General features: G+C 49.5%; 1 protein-coding gene across 1 annotated transcript in view; it reads right to left on the bottom strand.

Annotated features, from left to right (window-relative positions):
* Nucleotides 1–8,026, bottom strand: part of PTGFRN (prostaglandin F2 receptor inhibitor) — an 84,061-nt gene extending 76,035 nt beyond the window's left edge. Inside the window, exon 1 of the mRNA XM_047784913.1 lies at nt 7,971–8,026. Within this exon, the coding sequence (XP_047640869.1) occupies nt 7,971–8,019 (49 nt within the window). The 5' untranslated portion in view covers nt 8,020–8,026. The remainder of the gene's footprint in view (nt 1–7,970) is intronic.
* Between the last annotated feature and the right edge of the window lie 12,093 nt (nt 8,027–20,119).

The raw sequence follows: 20,119 nt of genomic DNA on the forward strand, positions 1-20,119 counted from the left end.
GCATTCTTCTAGACAAGGGTTTCTCAAAATCTAGCACTCGAATCCCCCTAGGGATATGGTTAAAATGCAGGCTCTGATTCAGCACACTGCTCTGGGCCCTGAGATTTTCCCGGGTGCTGTGATGTTGCTGGCCCCCAGACCCCACTTTGAGTAGCAAAGTTCTAGGGATTTACATACATTAAGTGTAATGAGCACACTCTTCCAGACTCTTTTTTTGGTCTTTTGAGGGCTGCACCCTCGGCCTATGGAGGGCTAGGGATCCAATCGGAGCTGTGGCCACCAGCCTATACCACAGCCACAGCAACACCAGAACCAAGCCTTGTTTGTGACCTATACCACAGCTCACGGCAATGCCGGATCCTTAACCCACTGGGCAAAATCAGGGATCGAACCTGCGTCCTCACGGATACTAGTTGGGTTTGCTAACCACTGAGCCAAGACAGGAACTCCTAAACATGTGATTTTTAATCTTCATGATGAACCTGCAAGAGAGGTATTGGTCTCTTTTCAGGTGTATGGAAAATGAGATTCAGAGAGGTTAAGAAACCCATCCAGCTTCACACTGCTGGAAGACAGGGTTCACATGGCAGACCCATTCCAAAGCCTGCATGCTATCTTTTCTCTAAGTGATTCTGAAGAGCAGAAATAGTGTAGAAACACACATGAAATGGTTTGTGTGTAATTGTCAACTATTGAAATCTTAGCTGATGAAGATGGGAGAAAGATAAAACTGCCACAAAGTCCCTGTGCTGAAGATTCCAACCAAGAAAGGCCTCAAAGCAGCCGTCAGAGAGAAGGTTAACTCCACCCATCAACATGGAAGAGGACACAGCAGCAAGGGGGAACCTTTTAATTTACACAGACAATGAAAGGGAACATATAGATGACCTCTAGCTGACACGTCAGGGGACTTTGCGGCCACTCTCAGGGCTACAGAGGCTGGAGCGCTGCAGAAACAGGTGCCTACACCACACGGCTCCCTGCCCGCGCCCTCCACACGGTCTCCGAACCCCAGGCTTCTCTTCGTGGCTCCGGTCTTCCTGCAGCACCGGGCCAATCCCTCCTTAACAAATCTACTCACACCCATCTCTCCATGGCCTCGATGTGAACTCCTGGTTCTTCTGCCATGCTTGTGACTATTCCTTCTAGAATTCTCTGTTACATTTCCTGTCCCCAAATGACAAGCTTTCTCATGAACTGGCCCTTGCCCCTTGCCCCCATCACCCGGGTGGTGGCTGCACTTCCTGGTGACACCCCCGATCACATGTCTAGCACATCCTGTCCCACCTTGGAGGGCAGATCTGAGTTGGCTCTCTCCACTGCGGAATCCCCGGCACTCAGAATAATGCTTGGCCTGGCACAGTAGGCACTCTCAACACGCACTGAATAGACAGAGGAGCTGCTTACCGTCCACCTTCAAACTGCTCATCCCAGGGCCAGGCTAGGACTCATGGACTGTGGTCAGAGGGAGAACTGTCTATATCCAGTCAAACCCCGGCACACACAGGAACCGGTACCACCTGTACGGCCCTCAGAGTAGACAGGGCTTCTGGTGTGGAGGCAGCTCTAACCTGTGGGCTCTAGGGGTGGAGGGTGACCGTGTCATGACACACCCACAACCCACCTGGACCCCATGGGGGTCCCTCACCATGGCCACGAGCTGGGAAGTTCTAAGTGAGAATAGGGAAGAGCCATTCCCAGGATGTTCTTGGCTTGGTGTCACTTTTAAGGTCTGAGAAGTCACCCATCCGTCTGTGTGCTGCCTCTGTTTCATTAGGATTCCAAGGTAGCACCCCTTCTGAAACGTGCCCTGAACCTTGAGCACAACTCTGCTCTTCACAGCTCTAAGCCAAATTCATCCTAGACAGAGCGACACCGGCCAGACACTCTTTCTTCCTTCCCCTGAAATATCCTGAGTGATGTAAATGCTTTCCCATTCAGCTGCTTAAAAAGGTGCAAAGCAGGATGCAATGAAGGTCCCAGAACATCATAGTTAAACTTGACTCCCTCTGCTGAGCGACTCCATAATCCAGCACAGACACAGAGGTAGTGTGGTGGAGAAACCAGCCTTCGAAGAACACAAACGTGCCTGCAGGGCCATTACCTCTAGCCTCCTGGAAATCATATTGCTGGTCCACGACAGCGTTAACTACCGGGTCTAAATTCTGCTGCTTTGCAAAGACTACAGTTGGTGGGGAGGAAAATATTCCAAGATCTAAAAAGCACTGACTGTGCCAACTGCAGCACTTTGCCTTTTCCAGAAGATAAATTATGAAGAATTTTTGCCAGTTCAAGTTATTTTCCCAAAGCAGAGAGTCAAACGGCCTGGCTACTCAGCCTCTAAGAAGCCCAGGCAAGGAAACGGCATAGCTATGAACTGCCCTGACAGCTTCTCCCAACTTCATTTGATAAAGTGAGACACAGACACACGCTGACAGGCAAGCACACACCTTATTTAACTGCCAGACGCAGCGCCAATATGAAAATGTACACTCAGTCTATGGGGTGGGAATCAGCTCAGCAGCTAGGCATGGAAACAAAATAGCCATATACACACCGACTAGCCCGACTGCCTTGTAGGGAATGATCACTGACAACTAGAGTTCCAATTCGGCAGGCTAATAAGAATAATTATAGCCAGGGAAGGCATTAATCAGCTTGGCAGATACAGGGATTCTCTTAACAAGGCTAAAATGAGAGCTGAGGACTCTCTGAAGGCCAGAGCACTTCAAAGACCGCTGGGCTAGACGGATTCACTGGGGTGCCTCCTGCCAGCCTCCCCCCCACCGCCTCAAGCATGTTCTGGAGGAGGCTGCAGTTCAGTCCCTTTCCTTGGAGCAGAAGTGATGACGTGCTGGGGGTGGCACAGCTGCCACATCTGCAAGGTGCATCCTGGCACCACCCCCCCTTCAGGAATTGTACCTGGGCCCCCACTCACCCCAGACCTTCCTATTTTTAACTGCATGTTTGCTTTCAAACCATTATCATCCTTTTTCACCCAAACTAACCTCAAGTGACACACAGTATAAGATTATGGTCAACATCAGTCAACCTCTTCTTAGTAGAGACCCAATTGAGTCCTGGGATCAAATCCTGGCTTGGCCATGGAGTAGCTGCATGATTCTTCATGAGTTGTTTAATTCTCCTGGGCATCAGTTTTCCTGATCTGTAATCTGGAGAAAATACCAGTACCTTTCTCAAACTGTTGCCATGAGCATTCAGGAAGAGAGTGTAGGTAAGAGCTTGACGTTTGGTACGCCCACTATAAATAGAGCTATTCGTATTCTGCCTATGAAGTGCAGAGCCCTGTGCAGAAGCTATGAGAAAATAAACAAACCATTCAGTATACGGACACATGTACATTATATGTAAGCGGTGGGGGCTGGGCAGTGGGAAAGTGGGCGCATTCATCCTTTTACCTTATATCCTTTATAACTGACACGGGGACTGCAAGCTGTTCCCCCAGTCTGTCCTCCTCTTCTTTCACAGCAGCCAGCACACGGCTACCAGGCTGCTCTGCATTTCCCAGCTTCCCTTGCAGCTAGTGTGGCCTGGACTAAATCTTCTTCAACAGAGCATGTGCAGAAGTGATGGGGGCCCCTTCCGAGCTTAGCCCAGGAAGCCCCCATGTATTCTCCTCCATGCTCCTTCCCCTTGATGGGGATGGAAAGGCAATGATGACAACCCACGTGATCTCAGAAACCGCAGGGCAAAGATGGCAGAGGCGCCCACAGCCTGGGGAGCCAGGATGCCTGTGTGAAACTAGGATCTCACCCAACCATTTCATCAGGAACATCCTCCTGCGGAGACAGTTAGGAAAGACACTTCTATCGTTTGAACCACTCTGCTTTGAGTCTATTTGTTACAGCAGTTAGCCTACCCAATTCATACAAAATCTGTCTACGTTATTTGGATTTTAAAATATAGATGTAATGTTTTTGGCATTTAAAAACCACTTTGATGGATTTGCAATTTAAAAAAAAAAAATTTTTTTGTGGCCATGCCCATGGCATGAAGAAGTTCCCAGAGCCAGGGATCAAACCTGCCCCACAGCAGTGACCTGAGCCACAGCAATGGCAATGCCAAATCCTTCACCTGCTGAGCCACCACGGAACTCCACTAATTTTTTTCTTTTTAAGACACACATTAAGCAAGTACCTTAGTCCCTCTCCACCACCTTCGCATCTGCCACTCTAATTCACCCTGCACACTAGGACGGACCTCCTCCCACACATCACCAAGTTGTACCAATCTTATGCTGCAGATTTTCAATGGCAACCCATGGCCCGCAGATAAAAGGATGTATACATGCACTCATGCAGTCAGCCAATATTTATCAAACACCTCCTCTGTGTAAGAGGAAGACTATAACAAACAATACTAACATGGTCCCTGCCCCACAGGATATCATCAGGGTGGGGATTTAGACCAGGAACAATTCCATCCAGTGAGATAAATAAGTGCTGTGATGGGAGAAGCACAGGCTGCCTGGCAGCACCCACAAGGCCAGCAAGCCCACCCTCACCATGCAGACTCCCACTCCCACAACAAGAAGAGCCTTCAAGCCCCAACCCACTTCTCCAGGTTGCCCTCCCCCTCCTCCCACCCCTGGTTACATGGAACATACATGCCCTTTCTGCATGAGCCAGGTACTTTCACTCATCCACCCTGGATGCCTATTCCCAGAGCCTGCACGGCTTCTCCATCCTTTCTTTCAAAATACTAATTATCCTCAAGGCTCAGCTCAAATGTCAACTCTTCCGCAAAATCAACCCCAATCCCAAGTCAAAATGAATCATCCTCTTCCTTGCTTCCTACCAGCACTTGCTTTCTCTGTCAGGTATCTCATTCTGGCTTGCAGCTGGCTGCTTTATTAACTGTCTGTCCACCCCCCCACCCTCGAGCATGCAGTGAGACACTGCTGTTTTGGTCATTTGTCTGGGAATCTCTTATAGACACAGTGGGCCTTCAAGAAGTGCGGTACGGACGATGGATAAGATGGGTCAGACATAGACAATGGAAGTGAAAACCTGCTCTCTGAAGACGAGTGGGTTCTGTTGTGATAGTGACAGGTAGGCTCCATCAGAAAAGCTTTATGGAAGAAGTAGTTTTTTGGGGGGAAGGAAATACACAGGTAAGAGGAGAAAAGCAGGAGGGGCATGCCCAGGTCATGGAAGTGGAAAGGCCAGAAGGTTCACGTACATTCTATGTAAAAGATAGCAAACGGGTTCCTTAGAATGAAGCATCTTAATCAGAGAGAAGACTAGAGGGGAGAGAAGTTCCTGTTGTGGCACAGTGGATTAAGAACCCGACTAGTATCCACGAGGATGCAGATTCCATCCCTGGCCTTGCTCAGTGGGTTAAGGATCCGGCATTGCCATAAGCTGCAGCGGAGGTTGCAGATGCAGCTCAGATCTGATGTTGCTGTGGCTGTGGCACAGGCCTGCAGCTGCAGCTCTGATTTGACCCCTGGCCCGGGAACTTTCATATGCCCCAAGCATGGCCCTAAAAAGGACAAAAAGGAAAAAAAAAAAAAAAAACTAGAGGGGAGAGAACATAAAGGGAAGAACATCCTTGGAAGAAAATCATAAGGAACCAAGGAGCAAAGGTGGGACCTCCAAAAGTGATCCTTTTTTTTTTTCTTTTTGGCTGCGCCTGTGGCATGTGGAGGGTCCCACCCAGGCTAGGGATGGAACCTGAGCCACAGCAGTGACAATGGGTGCTGAGCCACCAGGGAATTCCCCAAAATGATCTCTTCGGAAAATGATGAACTTCCAAGGAAGCCTGGAGGAAAAAGCCAAACGGGAAGATGTCAGACCTGCGTGGGGAGGAACTTTCAGAACCTGGGCTGAGACAGCAGCTTTAGATACAGAAAGGACAGAAGACACTCGAGTCTGTACCATGGGAAAAGAAGAGTCGAGTGACAGTGTGAATGCAGAGGTCAAAGAGAGTGACGGCAAGATTACGCCCAGGTTGCAATACAAGACGAAAGATGATCTAGCTCATCAACATATTGGGTTTCAGGAATCAGTGCAGGGTGCGTATGGGAGGGCCTCCCGGAGGTCACGCTGAAGCCACACCAAGTGAGAGACTGTGCAGCAGAGTTATCAGGTGAACTCGAAGTTCAGGGACTGTTGGGCCAGGGAAAGATACACCAACTCCCGTATCCTTCTCCGACTTCCCCAAGCTGTGCGTTCCCCATTTCTATTTTTGCTTTTGCCGGTCTCTCTTGGCTACCTATCTCTCTTTTTCTCCCTTACCATAGCTACTCATGCATTCTTTTCAATTTTCTACCTGGCCCCACCCTCCTAACTGGTACATGGGTTGTGAACTGCACACCTCTAAGGAAAGTCATTCATATAGACTACAGAGTGAACAGCAGCTCCTAGCTCCTAGTTGTGCAGTGCACGATCTGTGCAACCAGTGGCCATGGCCCTGCTTGACCCAGACACATCTGCCAGTTATGTAATGGGCGTGGACTCCCGCCAGCAGTGTCCAACAAACAGAGAACTTACCAGGGTCCCAGAGTGAAAGCAACAGAATAAAAGAAAGCACTAGACCCTAGCAGAGATGCTCCAAAACTAAGTGAATGATCCGGAAGCTTTCTGCACGTGGTTGCAGCTAAAGCAATGTGGCTGGGTGCACTCTTTTAGAGAGTGAGTTCCAGAAAACCCCTCAGGGCTCAGAGGCGAAGGAGGAAAACCCAGTAGCAGCTAGAAAGGCTGCCCCCACACCCCACCCCGCAAGACAACAGGAGTCATGGGGGTTGGGACGCCTGGACCATGGGGCCTGATGCCAGCGAAGCGGGAGTGGCTGCGGAAGGCCTCCACTGGGACCTTCTGACCATAAGTGCAGAGTAGTCACTTTCCCTGTGCGCAGCTGGGGCCTGGCTGGGACAGACACCACACACCACGTGCTCTATAAAAGATTCAGATCTGCTTTCTCTAGGAGTGTGGAGGAGAATCCCTACCCAGGTCACAGGATTCCTTCTGTTCCGGTTGGCACCGATCAAAGCACCTCAGGAACAGCAACCCATTTAAGAGTCAGCCTTCCAGATCCATGGTGGGCACTTAACAAGCACATGTATTTCCGCGGCTGAAAACCACATGGTTATGTTAATATAACCGTATTATACGACGTGAAGATGGTGTCTGTGTGTATGGGTGAATGGAAGATGGAGAGAAAAACAAACAAAAACCCAAAAGCCAAAAATGCCTTGGGGTGGGGGAAGCGCTGAGCCAAAAATCAAGAGGTACCACGGTTTAGAGAGGATGGAAGAGAAAGGACAATAAGGGAGAAAAAGTAACAGGTAGGAAAAGTTGGAGAGGCCAAGGCTCCTGGGTCTTTGTGTCTAAATGTGCAGCTAGGCAGCTTCAGAAGGAGCTGAAGGAGAAGACTGAGGCCGAAGATAGAGCCCAACTAACGTGACGGAGGGACTCGCACACCAATTTTCACTGTAGCGCTCAGGGCTGCCCGGTGACCTTCGTAGAAGGAAGTTGGCGGATCCTCCTCCGGCTTCCCTGGAAAGGCAGCTCGGCGGGGGAAGGTGTGCGAGCGCGGTCCCGCCGGTCTCGGCTATGGCGGGGCAGATCAAAGCCGCACATTTCCGCTCCCGAGCTCGGAACGCGGGCCGGGGCCGCAGGCGCCTACCGGGCCGGGAGTTCAAGGTGAGCTGGCGGCCGGCGGCTAACAGGTAGGGAGGGCCGGGGGAAGCCGGCCGCGGGCCACTCCCCCGGCACCTGTGGGGGCGAGGCTCGGCCTGGAGGACCGCGACTCGCACCCCCGCGGGGCCCGGCCGGATTCGCGCCCGCTCCCTGCCCGGCCGCGGCGCCCGCCGACCCCGGCCGGGTCTCCCGGGAGCGGCCCCGGCACCTTCGGCGCCCCAGGCCGCGCGTGGCAGCCGCGCCCCGCCGGTCCCCCCCGCGCCGGGCCGAGCCCCCCGCGCCCCGCCGGGCCCCGCGCGCACTCACCCAGCGACAAGAGCGCCAGCAGCAGCGGCCTCGGCGCCAGGCGCCCCATGCTCGCCGGGCGGGAGCGACTCTCCCCCTCCTCCTCCTTCCCCGCCGCCTCTCCTCCTCCTCCTCCTCCAGCTCCGGCTGCTCCAGAGTCAGCGCTCCTCCGCCTGGGCCGCGCGCCTGCTCCGCTCTCCTCGCGAGCCGAGAAATCCCAGCGCTGGGGCGGACGTGCGCCCCTCGCTTCGCTCCCGCCCGCCCGCCTCCGCCCTCCTCCTCGGGCCGGCCGGGCACCGGGAGCCGGGCGCCAGAGCCGCCCCGCCGAGCCGAGTGTGCAGCCCCGATCGCTTCCCGAAAGCAGGAGGGAAGAACCGCAGCGCCCGCCCGCCCGCGCCTCCCATCCGGCGCTTTGCCAGCAACAAACACAAACTTTCCCAAGCCCCTCCCAGCTCCAGGTAACGGAGGCAGAGCCGGGACCACCCGCTTAAAGGGGAGGAGGCGTCGGCGCCCACCCAGCTCTCCCCTTGGGGCCCCCGCCCCGCGACAAACTTTCCTCCGACCTTTAAAAGTTGGCCTGGGAAAGACTCGTCTGGAAAGCCCATCGCTTGAGCTCCATTCCGAGCCACCCCGCGTTCAACCACTCTGGAGTCACCCACGCGTGGCTCCTATTCCCTCAGCTAACTCCCCGCACGTTCACCCACTCGTCCTGAGCTAAGCCCCTTGGCCCTGGCTACAAATTATTAGGATCGGGCTTAAAGAGACGAAGGGACTTTCAAGGCCGGGGATTCTAGCCTCCAAGGTACAGAGGCTGTAAGTGTTTGGGCACCTTGCCAGAGGATTTGCAGCAAAGTGGCAAGACCAGAATCCAGATCTCACAAGCTCTGCTCACTGCCGTGTCTGGGTGGGGTAGGCCTCGCATCCCCTCGCCCACCTCCTTCCTTCTCCAGGGTGCCCATGGCACTGCTTAACACTTGCCACAAATAGACCCGAGGCAGAGGGGCCGACGGGGAACCCAAGTGTATTAATAGCTGCAGTACTCCATATGGAATGTACTCTTTAGCCTTTATTGCTTTAAGTGGACACAACTAGTTGCCAATAAAGATTCTTTCCCCCCCACACACAATGGGGGTTTTGTGCTTTTGATTTGAATAATAGGCCCAGTATGGGGGAGGGGCAGGGAATTAGTGCTCATTGTTTAAAACTTCACAAGGATGATTCAAACATACAAGGAGCAGCCGGTACCCCCTGTACCCGCCCCCCAGTACCACAGCCTTTTATTAATATATGCGAAACAAATCACAGATGTTAATGGGAAACTGCCCAAATTGGGGAAAGGAACAGGGCTTTAACTCTGATTCATCATTATTTCCACTAACGAGTGTTTCTTATTTCCACTAACAAAAGTGCCATTAGCCAGGTATGCACCCTTCTGCGAGAGACTGACAAAGTCAGCCCTGGTGGGGCAATAATGTGAGTGTACTTAATGCCATCAAACTGTACACTTTAAGAACAGTTAAAATGGGAGTTCCCGTCGTGGCGCAGTGGTTAACGAATCAGACTAGGAACCATGAGGTTGCAGGTTCGATTCCTGGCCTTGCTCAGTGGGTTAAGGATCTAGCGTTGCCACGAGCTGTGGTGTAGGTCACAGACGCAGCTTGGATCCCGCGTTGCTCTGGCTCTGGTGTAGGCCGGCGGCTACAGCTCCAATTCAACCCCTAGCCTGGGAACCTCCATATGCCGCAGAACAGCCCTAGAAAAGGCAAAAAGACCAAAAAAAAAAAAAAAAGGCAGTTAAAATGGTAGATTCTATGTGATATATACTTTAACACAGTTAAAAAAAATTTTTTTTATTTTTGTCACCAAGCCTTTCTTCATGCTGTTCACCCACCCTGAACCTCCTTTCCACTTCCCATCCCATAGAATCCTCTAGAATTTCCCTGATAAATTTTTCAGTGTAATTCAATCAACCTTCAGTGAAGCCTAACTTGAGCCTGAGGAGATGCTGGAGCTGCAGAGAAGAGGAAGGCCTGGCCCCTCCAGAAGCTCAGATCTTTCCCTTTCTTAATTACCCACAGTGCTTCATGTCTAAAGCACACATTCCGGCACCTGATCACGTTCCATTTAGCACATGCTATGGACTGAATGTTTGTGGCACACACATGCACCCCCCTTCCATGAGCGTGATGTATTGAAGCCCTAATCCCCAAAGGTATTTGGAGATGGGGCCTTTGGGGGATAATTAGGGCCTGAGGATGGAGACTTCATGCATGGGATTCATGTCCTTATAAGAAGAGTCATGAGGAGTTCCCTGGTGGCTCAGCAGGTTAAGGATCTGGCATTGTCACTGCTGTGGCTCTAGTCACTAGTGTGGTGCAGATTCCATCTCTGGTTCTGGCACTTCCAAATGCTGTGGAAGAGTCATGAGAAAGATTGTGTCTGTGCCACGGGAGGATACAGCCAGAGGACATCTGTCTGCAAACCAGGAAGAGGGCCCTCATCAGGAACGGAATAGGCCAGCACCTTCATCTTGAACTTGACAGCCTCCAGAACTGTGAGAGATAAATGTGCTGTTTAAGCCACACAGTTTATGATATTTGTTATATCAGCCCAAGCTGACAACATACATACTGCTCCCATCTCTGTCTAATAATGGAAGGGCCGAAGAGACTGTCGCATGCCCATTTTATATCTCCCTTGCAGAGTTAATGATAGCTAAACACACTTTTGTTAAACAAATCCAAGTCTGGGAGTGTGCCTGGCACATGGTAGGTCTTTAATAAATATTTGTAAAGTGAATTAATGCCAGGCACTGGGCTACAACCTGGGAATACAGAGGTAAATATAACAGTTCCTGCCTTTGAGGTGCTTACAGCCTGTGTATCCTGACTTAGTAGGTGTGACAGCCCTGCAAGGTGCAATTGTGACACAAGGGAGAAGTCAGTCCCTGGGAAACTTGTGAAAAAAAGCTTCTCAGAGGAGATGACGGTGAAACACATCTTGCACAATCAGTAGATCTTTAGCTGTCAAGGGTAGGGATGGGCTTACAAGAAATGTATATTTCATGTGACGGGGATTCTTCTCCCCTCCCTTCTCTACCCCCAGATGTTATTAAATTAATGGTGCACCTTACAATTATGGAAACAGCAGTGGTGAGTTGAAGTGGAAAGTAGAAATAAGACTGTCCGGGCAAGGCCAGTAGAATGAGGACTAAAGCAGGTAGCCCGTTGATGGTGGGAAGTCCACGGTGTCAGGAGCGTCAGCCCAAGACAGCCGATTTTGTAGCAGAAAATAAGGCTAAATTCCTAAGTCAGATGCTTGGTCATAACGCCACACCCTTTGCATAGTCCTGACTACCAAAGGATAAAATATGTTCCCAACTAAAGGAACAGCACCTGAGGCAGAGCAGCACAATTTAAGTCATGATTCTGGAATCTGATGATGCTTTCATTATGAAAGATACTTGTTTTCCAGCGGGAGTAACTCCCTATACAGGTAAGGCTTCTGCCCCAACCAATTGTTGCTTAGTCCCTACACTTGCCTGGGGCAGGAAGGCTCCCTCTCAGCAACTGACCCATGCCCATGTTGCTGAGTCCCCCCATGGGTTTCCTTTGCCAGATCACAGTGCCCCTCAGAAGCTCTGGTCACAACAGCCAGTCTTTGTCATCTCTCAATTACATGGGTCTGTCTGCGGGCATTGCCCCTGAAAACCCCGTGGGTCCCACACTCTCACGGCTAACAGGTTGTCCTGCCGTGATCCATAAAATCACCTTATTGTTTAAAGTTAAACAGGGATATGTTTCAAAGGTCCCAATGAATGAATTTACCGATTGTTCTAAGATTCACCCAGACTTGGTGTCTTAGCATTACTACCTTTACCAGTGCATGCGCGCGCACACACACACTCCAGATGACCTTGACGCTACAGCAGAATGGCCAGCAAAGGAATATGTTCACTGGCAACATTTCATTCCACTAATCAATTTCATTAAATTGTCCTTGTATTGTTTCCAGGTGTCTATTTCCCCTATTGAAGTTAAAGGGAATTACTAATCAAAAAGAAATTTAAGATTTAATCATATTATTAGAGAATGGAATTAAGCGTTAAAAAGGGAGGGATGGGGAGAGGAAGCCTTCATTTCCTGATGAGTGAGAGTCATTCAACACTGGTGAGGCCATGAGGGAAGCTGTGGAATGCCCATCTGACAAGCTTCAAAAACAGCAAGGGGCCTCAGCTGTTTGGAATGGGTTAAGCACATCCTGCCCTGCCATCCTGCCGAGGGCTGTGCTCTGTGACCTCTGGCCTCAAAGACTGAAAGGGGAGATAGTGAGGAAAGTGTCCTCTGATGCCCAGAACTGCCCCCGAGTCCACTCCTTGTAGGCTTTCCTCCTACAGGAACCCTGGGCTGAAAGAGGGTGAGGAGGAAAATAAGAAAATGCAATGAGACAAGGCTTTGGCAATAAAAGCTCGCTATAAAAGTAAGGCATTATTCCTGTATTAAGAGTATGCATGACCCTTGCCCTAGAGGAGTTTATAATCTGGTTTAATGTATCCAAAGATCTGGAATGCTGCAAAGGAAGGGGGAGAAGATTGATGCCAGAAGAGCTAAGGAAATTGAAAGGGACGTAAGTAGATAAGAGAGGCACCAGTTATTATGTGCAGTGTTCTGCAAATTTGCCATCATCCAGGCTGAAAGTACCTCTGACCGTGAATAGAGACAGCAGAGTCCATTACTGGGAGGAGATGCTGCCCCATCACAGAAGTTTGAAGCGGCTAGGAAGGGCTTCGGGATGCCAGAGGAGATTCTCTGCCTAGAGCTGGGGCTGCCGACCCTGATGGGACCAGCGCTGGTGTGCCAGGGAGGGGGCTTTATGCCCTCGCTGGAAGGCACACTTTACCCTGGACTTCATGAGGAAGCAGGGAAGGGGCTGGGGGCTGAGGGATAGGGCTGCCCCCTTCCTTCTTCTTACCCTTCCTCCACCAGACTTTCTGCCCCTACTTGAGCTCCGCTTGGGGGGGCTCAACTGAACACTGCCCTAAGTTCTAGGAACTACATTTTATTTACTTATTTATGTATTTATTTGTTTAGGGACGCACCCAAGGCATATGGAAGTTCCCGGGCTAGGGGTCGAACAGAAGCTGTAGCTGCCAGCCACAGCCACAGCCACAGCCACGGCAACCTGGAATCCGAGCCACCTCTGCGACCTACATCACAGGTCCCAACATGGGGTCCTTAACCCACTGAGCGAGGCCAGGGATCTAACCTGAGTCCTCATGGATACTAGTCGGGTTCGTTATCTCTGAGCCACCACAGGAACTCCTAGGAACTACGTTTTAAAAACATTTGTAGGAGTTCTCATTGTGGTACAGTGGAAACAAATCTGACTAGTATCCATGCAGATGTGGGTTCGATCCCGGTCTCACTCAGTGGGTCAAGGATCTGGTGTTGCCATGAGCTGCAGTGTAGGTCACAGATGCTCGGATCCCATGTTGCTGTGGCTATGGCTGTGGTGTAGGCTGGACGCTACAGCTCCAATTCAACCTCTAGCCAGCGAATAGCCTTATGCTGCAGTTTCGGCCCTAAAAAAAGGCAAAAAAAAAATATATATATATATATATATATATATAAAGAAAGAAAGAAAGAAAAATAAAAATATTTGTGGAATTTCCTGGTGGCTCACAGAGATAAGGATCTGGCATTGTCACTGCTGTCTCTTGGATCACTGCTATGGTGTGAACTTCCACATGCTGCAGGTGTGGCCAAAAAAAATTAAATTAAAACTTTAAAAAGGAGTTCCTATCGTGGCTCAGCAGTTAACAAATCTGACTGTCATCCTTGAGGATGCAGGTTCAATCCCTAGCCTCGCTCAGTGGGTTAAGGATCTGGCGTTGCCGTGAGCTGTTGTGTAGGTCATGGACTCGGCTCAGATCCTGCATTGCTGTGGCTGTGGTATAGGCTGGCAGCTGTGGTGTAGGCTGGCAGCTGTAGCTCTGATTCAACCCCTAGCCTGGGAACCTCCATATGCCGTGGGTTCAGTCCTAGAAAAGAACAAAAAAAAAAAAAAAAAAAAAGAGCCACATCTCTGACCAGAAATACAGCATAATCAATGTGTAGGTTCTTCTCACATCAGGAACAGGATGAGTCTGGTTAGGACTCATCTGAGAACTGGGACAGTGCTGTGTCCACAGGTGAGGAGATGACCAGGACCAACCACAAGAAGTGAGTAGGGTGCCGCCCTAAAAAAAAAGCAAAAAAAAAAATTTTTTTTTTAATTTTCATTTGGGATTGGCATGTGCACGCTGTAGTATACGGAATAATTGGCCAACAGGGACCCACTGTACAGCACAATAGTCTGTGATGATCTATATGGAAAAAGAATTTGAAAAAGAATGGATGTGTGTACATGTATAACTGAATCCTTTTGTTGTACAGCAGAAATTATAACAACATTGTAAATCAACTATGCTTCAATAAAACTTTAGAAAATGAAAAAAAATTGCAAACTAAAATGCATCTGGGGTAGAGCTGCTCACTAAAATGCGGGATGCCCAGTTGAATTTGAGTTTCAGATAAACAAGAAATACTTTTTCAATACAAAAATAAATACGTTCCAAATACTACATGAAGCGTACTGAAAAAGTATTCCTTGTTTATCTGAAACACAAATTCAGCTGGACATCCTACATTTTTATTTGCTAAGTCTGGGCCACCCTCATCCAGCGCTGAGTTACCTTATATGGAACTAGATTCTTCTGGAAGATTTGGAGAAGACAACAGGGAGTTCTGAGTAGTTATCTTCAGAAGATTTTGAAGTTTTGCATTTCAAAGGAGGAATAGACTTGCTTCGGGTGTTATGTTGAGTCACTGGGTAAAAATTGCCAAAAGACAGAATTGGCCTGGTTTGCCTTTACCAGAGTTAGTCATCGGTGGTGAGGGGAGCTATATTATTTGGCGTTATCCTCTCCTCTCTACAAAGCATTCAGCCAAAGGTTACATGCCCACCTGTAAGGGGGGCCACGGGGGAATGACTGTGTTGGGTGGGGCCCTGGACAAACTGCCTTCGAAGGAAGTCCTTTCCAGCCTCCAGATTGTGTAATTTCTCTGAATCCAGCCAACTCTCTTTGCTAGTTCCTTTTCCAAAGTGAAGTCTTTGTCCCCGCTGCTCTCGTTTCTTGAACTTCCACCCCTTTAGGCTGGGCTGGTGCGGGCGCCTGCAACATCAGAGAGCAAGGCGGATACTGAAGCTTTTCTCCAGAAAACCAGCATGGCACTCTCTGCTACCTACTACTAGAGTAATTATTACTTTAGGAATGATTAATTATTCTAAAACCATGCCATCATCTTTGGTAGCTGTCTCCCCATTTTTATCCACTCTGTGGTTCCTATTGGTCCTCAGCAAGTCACTGAGCAGGGGGGTACATTTTTGCATCTTTGGCTCCCTCGGAAGGTGTGTGGGGAGTAGCAGGTTGCAAACCAGCCACTTCGTGGGTGCTTTTCTTTCCCTGTGGCAGAAGCCACTTTGTAGCCCCTGCTCCAGTATTTTTTCCCCCCGACCTAAAATTGTATCTGTACTTGAGGACCTATAGCTTGGCGGGGGGGTGGGTTAGTGCTTGATTCCCCCATTGGTCTCTGAGTTAGAAAGGATGCAAAGTTACTTTCAGAGGAGGATCTTGGCAGCATGCCCTTGAAAACCCGGGAGGCCTGCTTCTGAGCAGGGCAGGTATGCTGCTGTGGCCCCAGCCCTTCACAGGAGGATGTCAGACCTGCCCCAGGTGGGCTGATGGATGGCTAAAGCAGGTGGTTTTGTGCTTAACCAGCCACCTGGAACAACCACCATGCAGATGATGATTTCCAACTTTCTGCTGTTCAATATTTTTAAAAGCTCAGCTGCGAGAAACCCTATTTATGGAAGACTACCTGACGTCAATGCTGGCTGTGTATGTTCCTTTAAATACCCGGAGATCTACCCCTGAATTACGAATTAAGGAGCCCATCAGTGAGCATGATCTCTGGCTCTATCCTATCAGCACCCCCATAAAGTTGCTTTTACTGAATTGCATTTTGTCATGATGCCATCAGTGTGTATTGAGGGATGGCCTAAGGACAGGTTTACAGATGCTCTTCATTACGTCAGGGAACAGTCTCTCAGAACCCATGGAGAAATTTTACTCTGGTCTCAGTGTTACAAGGAGCTGTGCTTTTCTTTAGCACCTGGTTCCTTTTTACCTTATGGACTCTGTAAATATTATTACTGGCAGTTTTCCTTTTTACGGTAATCGTTAGAAAGCTGATGCTCAAATCTGCAGCCAGAGGAGGGGAATAGGATCTAGAGCATGAATTTGGTTGTTTTGGTTTTTTTTCTTCTAAATTTTTAGGGCTGCACCTGAGTCACATGGAAGTTCCCAGGCTAGGGGTTGAATTGGAGCTGCAGCTGCTGGCCACTGCCACAGCCACAGCAATGAGGGATCTGAGCTGCGTCTGCGACCTACACCACAGCTCATAGCAGCGCCAGATCTTTAACCCACTGAGCGAGGCCAGGGATCGAACCCACAACCTTATGAATACTAGTCAGGTTCATTACTGCTGAGCCACAAGGGGAACTTCGGACTTAGAGCATAAATTGTGAACTGCATGTTCATGCTTCCTCTTCATGCTTGAACTTCAACTTCATGCTTGAACTTCAACTTCATGCTCCTCCTTCCCTTGCCACTCGTATTTTCCCTTTCCCTCCTTTTCCCTTTTCTCATTTTCAATGCTTTTACTATGTTCAGGCAGTGTCACAATGTAGGAAACGGTCTCCTATCCTCCCTACTGTCAAATTCTGTTCCACAGCTCCTGCCCTTCGAGAGGCAGTTTAAATTCCACCTCCTCATTAGCAGATTAAATACAATGAGGTAATAATAATCACAATGACCGAAAACTCTGCTTCCAGGGAAAGGCTGGCAGGTGATTTGGCTGTGTCAGCTGCCCTTGAACTCAAGGATTGGGGTGAGGCCACCGTGACCCATCAGAGTCTTGAGGGACACTGAGAAAGGACACTGTTTCCAAGAGCAGCAGGCAGCGGCCTCTCCTCTGCTGACCCTAGAAAAGTGTGCCATTCATTTGTCGGCACTGGTTACCAAATATGAGAACGAGCTTGCGCCCCATGCCTGCTTCCACCCAACACACAGTGGTTGAAGGGTTGGAGTGGTCGGTCTGAGAGTCTCCTGGGCCGATGGATGGAAACTGACCCCAGATTCTATGCAGGCAGCCGCTCAAATGTGACGGTCCAGCCAGCCCTGAACGACTTGGCTGCTCCTCACCTCTGAGCCCTTGCTGTCATCCTGTTCTTCCTCCAAAAATCCTCTCACACACCTTCACGTGGCTACTAGGTGAGGTTCCCTTGAAAGCAAAACCTGAGGCACCAACAAGGATGCGAATGGTCGATGTGGGAACTGATCTCGGAAAGCAGCACTGAGGGGGCAGGGGGGCAGGACAAGGCAGGAGAGAGAGAGAATAGTGTGTTCTCGAGGGGGTACTGCTGTGCGCCATCTATGTTCAGTGGGTCTCTGAACTGTCCCCCAGGGGACAGAAGGCCCAGACCTTTACTCTGATTCTCTTGTCCCAACCATCGAGGTTGGCCCCCAGTGGTGTCCACTCCATGCCTCTGATCTGCAGCTTCCAAGCTTGGAGTCCTGATGCAGGCAGGTGTGGAGACAGGTGTGCTTAACCTGGGCCACTGGCAGCATGCACCAACCTGTCCCCCACGGCTGCATGGGAGCCACAGGAGGGGACAATGCTGGGACTCAAGGCATAATTACAGCTCCATCTCCAGTCCTCCTCGTCTCCTCAGGCTGCCGTGCCCCCCTGCCCTGTGCATATCTGTAGCTCTGCCTTTAATGCCTGTGTCTTACTGTCGCACAACTGTCCTGTATTTATGTGTCTGACTCCTCCACCAGAATGGGAGTGGAGACACGGTGCTCCAGCCAGCACGGTGTTTGACACATAGTAGGCCTGCTTAGTAAATGCTTCAGCTCCAACTAGAACTAGGGTGGTTTTGTCATTTTTGTCTATTGGTGCATCACGTAAGATTTTATTTGAAGGAAAAAAATGCCAAGCCACTTCGCCACTCCAGTGCCTTCATTTTACAGATGCGGCATCTGAGGCCCAGAGAGCCCAAGTAACTTGTCCAAGATTACACAGTCCATTAAAGTGATTATGGAATATTACCCTGATTTCACAAAGTATGCCAAAGGCAGACAAGGGAACCCACTGGAGTTACGATGTGAATTATTAGCACTTCAAATGGAGGCTATGACCACCTGTGTGCCAGATTTCCAGGAGGAAATTGTTTAAAATAACGTGGAAAGTTCTCGAGTTCTGATTAAAGAGGTGAATGGCTCGAATGAGCCTCTCTCTCGTAGAAGAAATTCACCCTCTGCAAACACAGTTTCAGGTACATGTACAAAGGACTTGGAATCAAAAGCAATTCATTTAGCATTTTATTCCTCCGCCCTGTTCCTCAACAGGGGCAGCCTTAGGGAGAGTGGTGAGTTGTTGTTTTTTTTAATTTTTATTTATGCATTTATTTTTAATTAGAGTGTAGTTGATGTACACCATTGTGTTAGTTTCAGGTGTACAGCAAAGTGAGTCAGTTACACACACACACACACACACACACACACACACACATCCATTCTTTTTCAGGTACTTTTCCCATCTAGGTTATTACAGCATATTGAGCAGAGTTCCCTGTGCCATACAGCAGGTTCCTTTTAATTATTTATTCTATGTGTCTTTCTCTGTCTGAATTACCTCAGTTGGTATGACAATCTCTAAGTCCATCCATGTTGCTGCAAGTTGTTTTTTTAATAAAAAATGAGGGAGTCCCCATTGTGGCGCAGTGGAAATGAATCCAAGTAGGAACCATGAGGTTGCGGGTTTGAACCGTGGCCTTCCTCAGTGGGTTAAGGATCTGGTGTTGCCGTGAGCTGTAGTGTAGGTCACAGACAGGGCTCCGATCTGATGTTGCTGTGGCTGTGGTATAAACCGGCAGCCGTAGCTCCGATTGGACCCCTAGCTGGGGAACCTCCATATGCCACAGGTGTGGCCTTAAAAAGCAAAAAAAGAAAAAGAGAGAGAGAGAGAGGTATGGGTAGTACTACCATTTTAAAGAATTGGAAGGGCTTTCTGCCAGCCCTTCCCTTTCCCCTGCTCCCTTCCTGCCTCTAGACCATCCTTCTGCTAATATCTCAGACACATGTATGATACATAGAATGACAGCGGTGGTCAAAGATTATGATAAAACCAAGAAAAAAAAAAGATTTAACCGATTCCTACTGCATGCTAGTACAGAAAAGAACAGCGAAACACTTTATTTTGTGAGGAGAGGGGGAAGGGGGGTTGTCATGTGAGCCATGAGAACGAGTCATTCCTGCCAAGTGAGAGAGTTAGGATTTATTTGAACAGACATACTGATACTAAACTTTTCTTATTTGCCCAGACATGGGTCAACATTACTGTAGAAAAGAAGGGCTTATGTTTTCATGGTCCGTGATACTATGACAAGAAAGAAAACTTGGGGAGTACGAGGCAAACACCTACTCCTCACCTATTCTTAAAAGTTTTCTTGGGGAGTTCCCGTTGTGGCTCAGTGGTTGACGAATCCGACTAGGAACCATGAGGTTGCAGGTTTGATCCCTGGCCTTGCTCAGTGGGTTAAGGATCCGGCGTTGCTGTGAGCTGTGGTGTAGGTCACAGACATGGCTCGGATCCTGCCTTGCTGTGGCTCTGGTATAGGCCAGCAACTACAGTTCCGATTCGACCCCTAGCCTGGGAACCTCCACATGCTGTGGGAACGGCCCAAGAAATGGCAAAAAGACCAAAAAAAAAAAAATTTTCTTGGCATTCTCATCGTGGCTCAGCAGTAACCAGCATGACTAGTATCCATGAGGACTTGGGTTTGATCCCGAGCCTCACTCAGTGGGTTAAGGAACAAGCGTTGCCATGAGCTGTGGTGTAGGTCACAGACAAGGCTGGGATCTGGCATTGTTGTGGCTGTGGCCTAGGCCCACAGCTACAGCTCTGATTCGACCCCTAGCCTGGGAACCTCCATGTGCCACAGGTGCGTCCCTATAAAGACAAAAAAATTTTTTTTTTCCTTCAGACGTTCATCTAAGCCAGAAGCTC

The sequence above is a fragment of the Phacochoerus africanus genome, chromosome 6, assembly GCF_016906955.1.
Source record: "Phacochoerus africanus isolate WHEZ1 chromosome 6, ROS_Pafr_v1, whole genome shotgun sequence".
Lineage (NCBI taxonomy): Eukaryota > Metazoa > Chordata > Mammalia > Artiodactyla > Suidae > Phacochoerus > Phacochoerus africanus.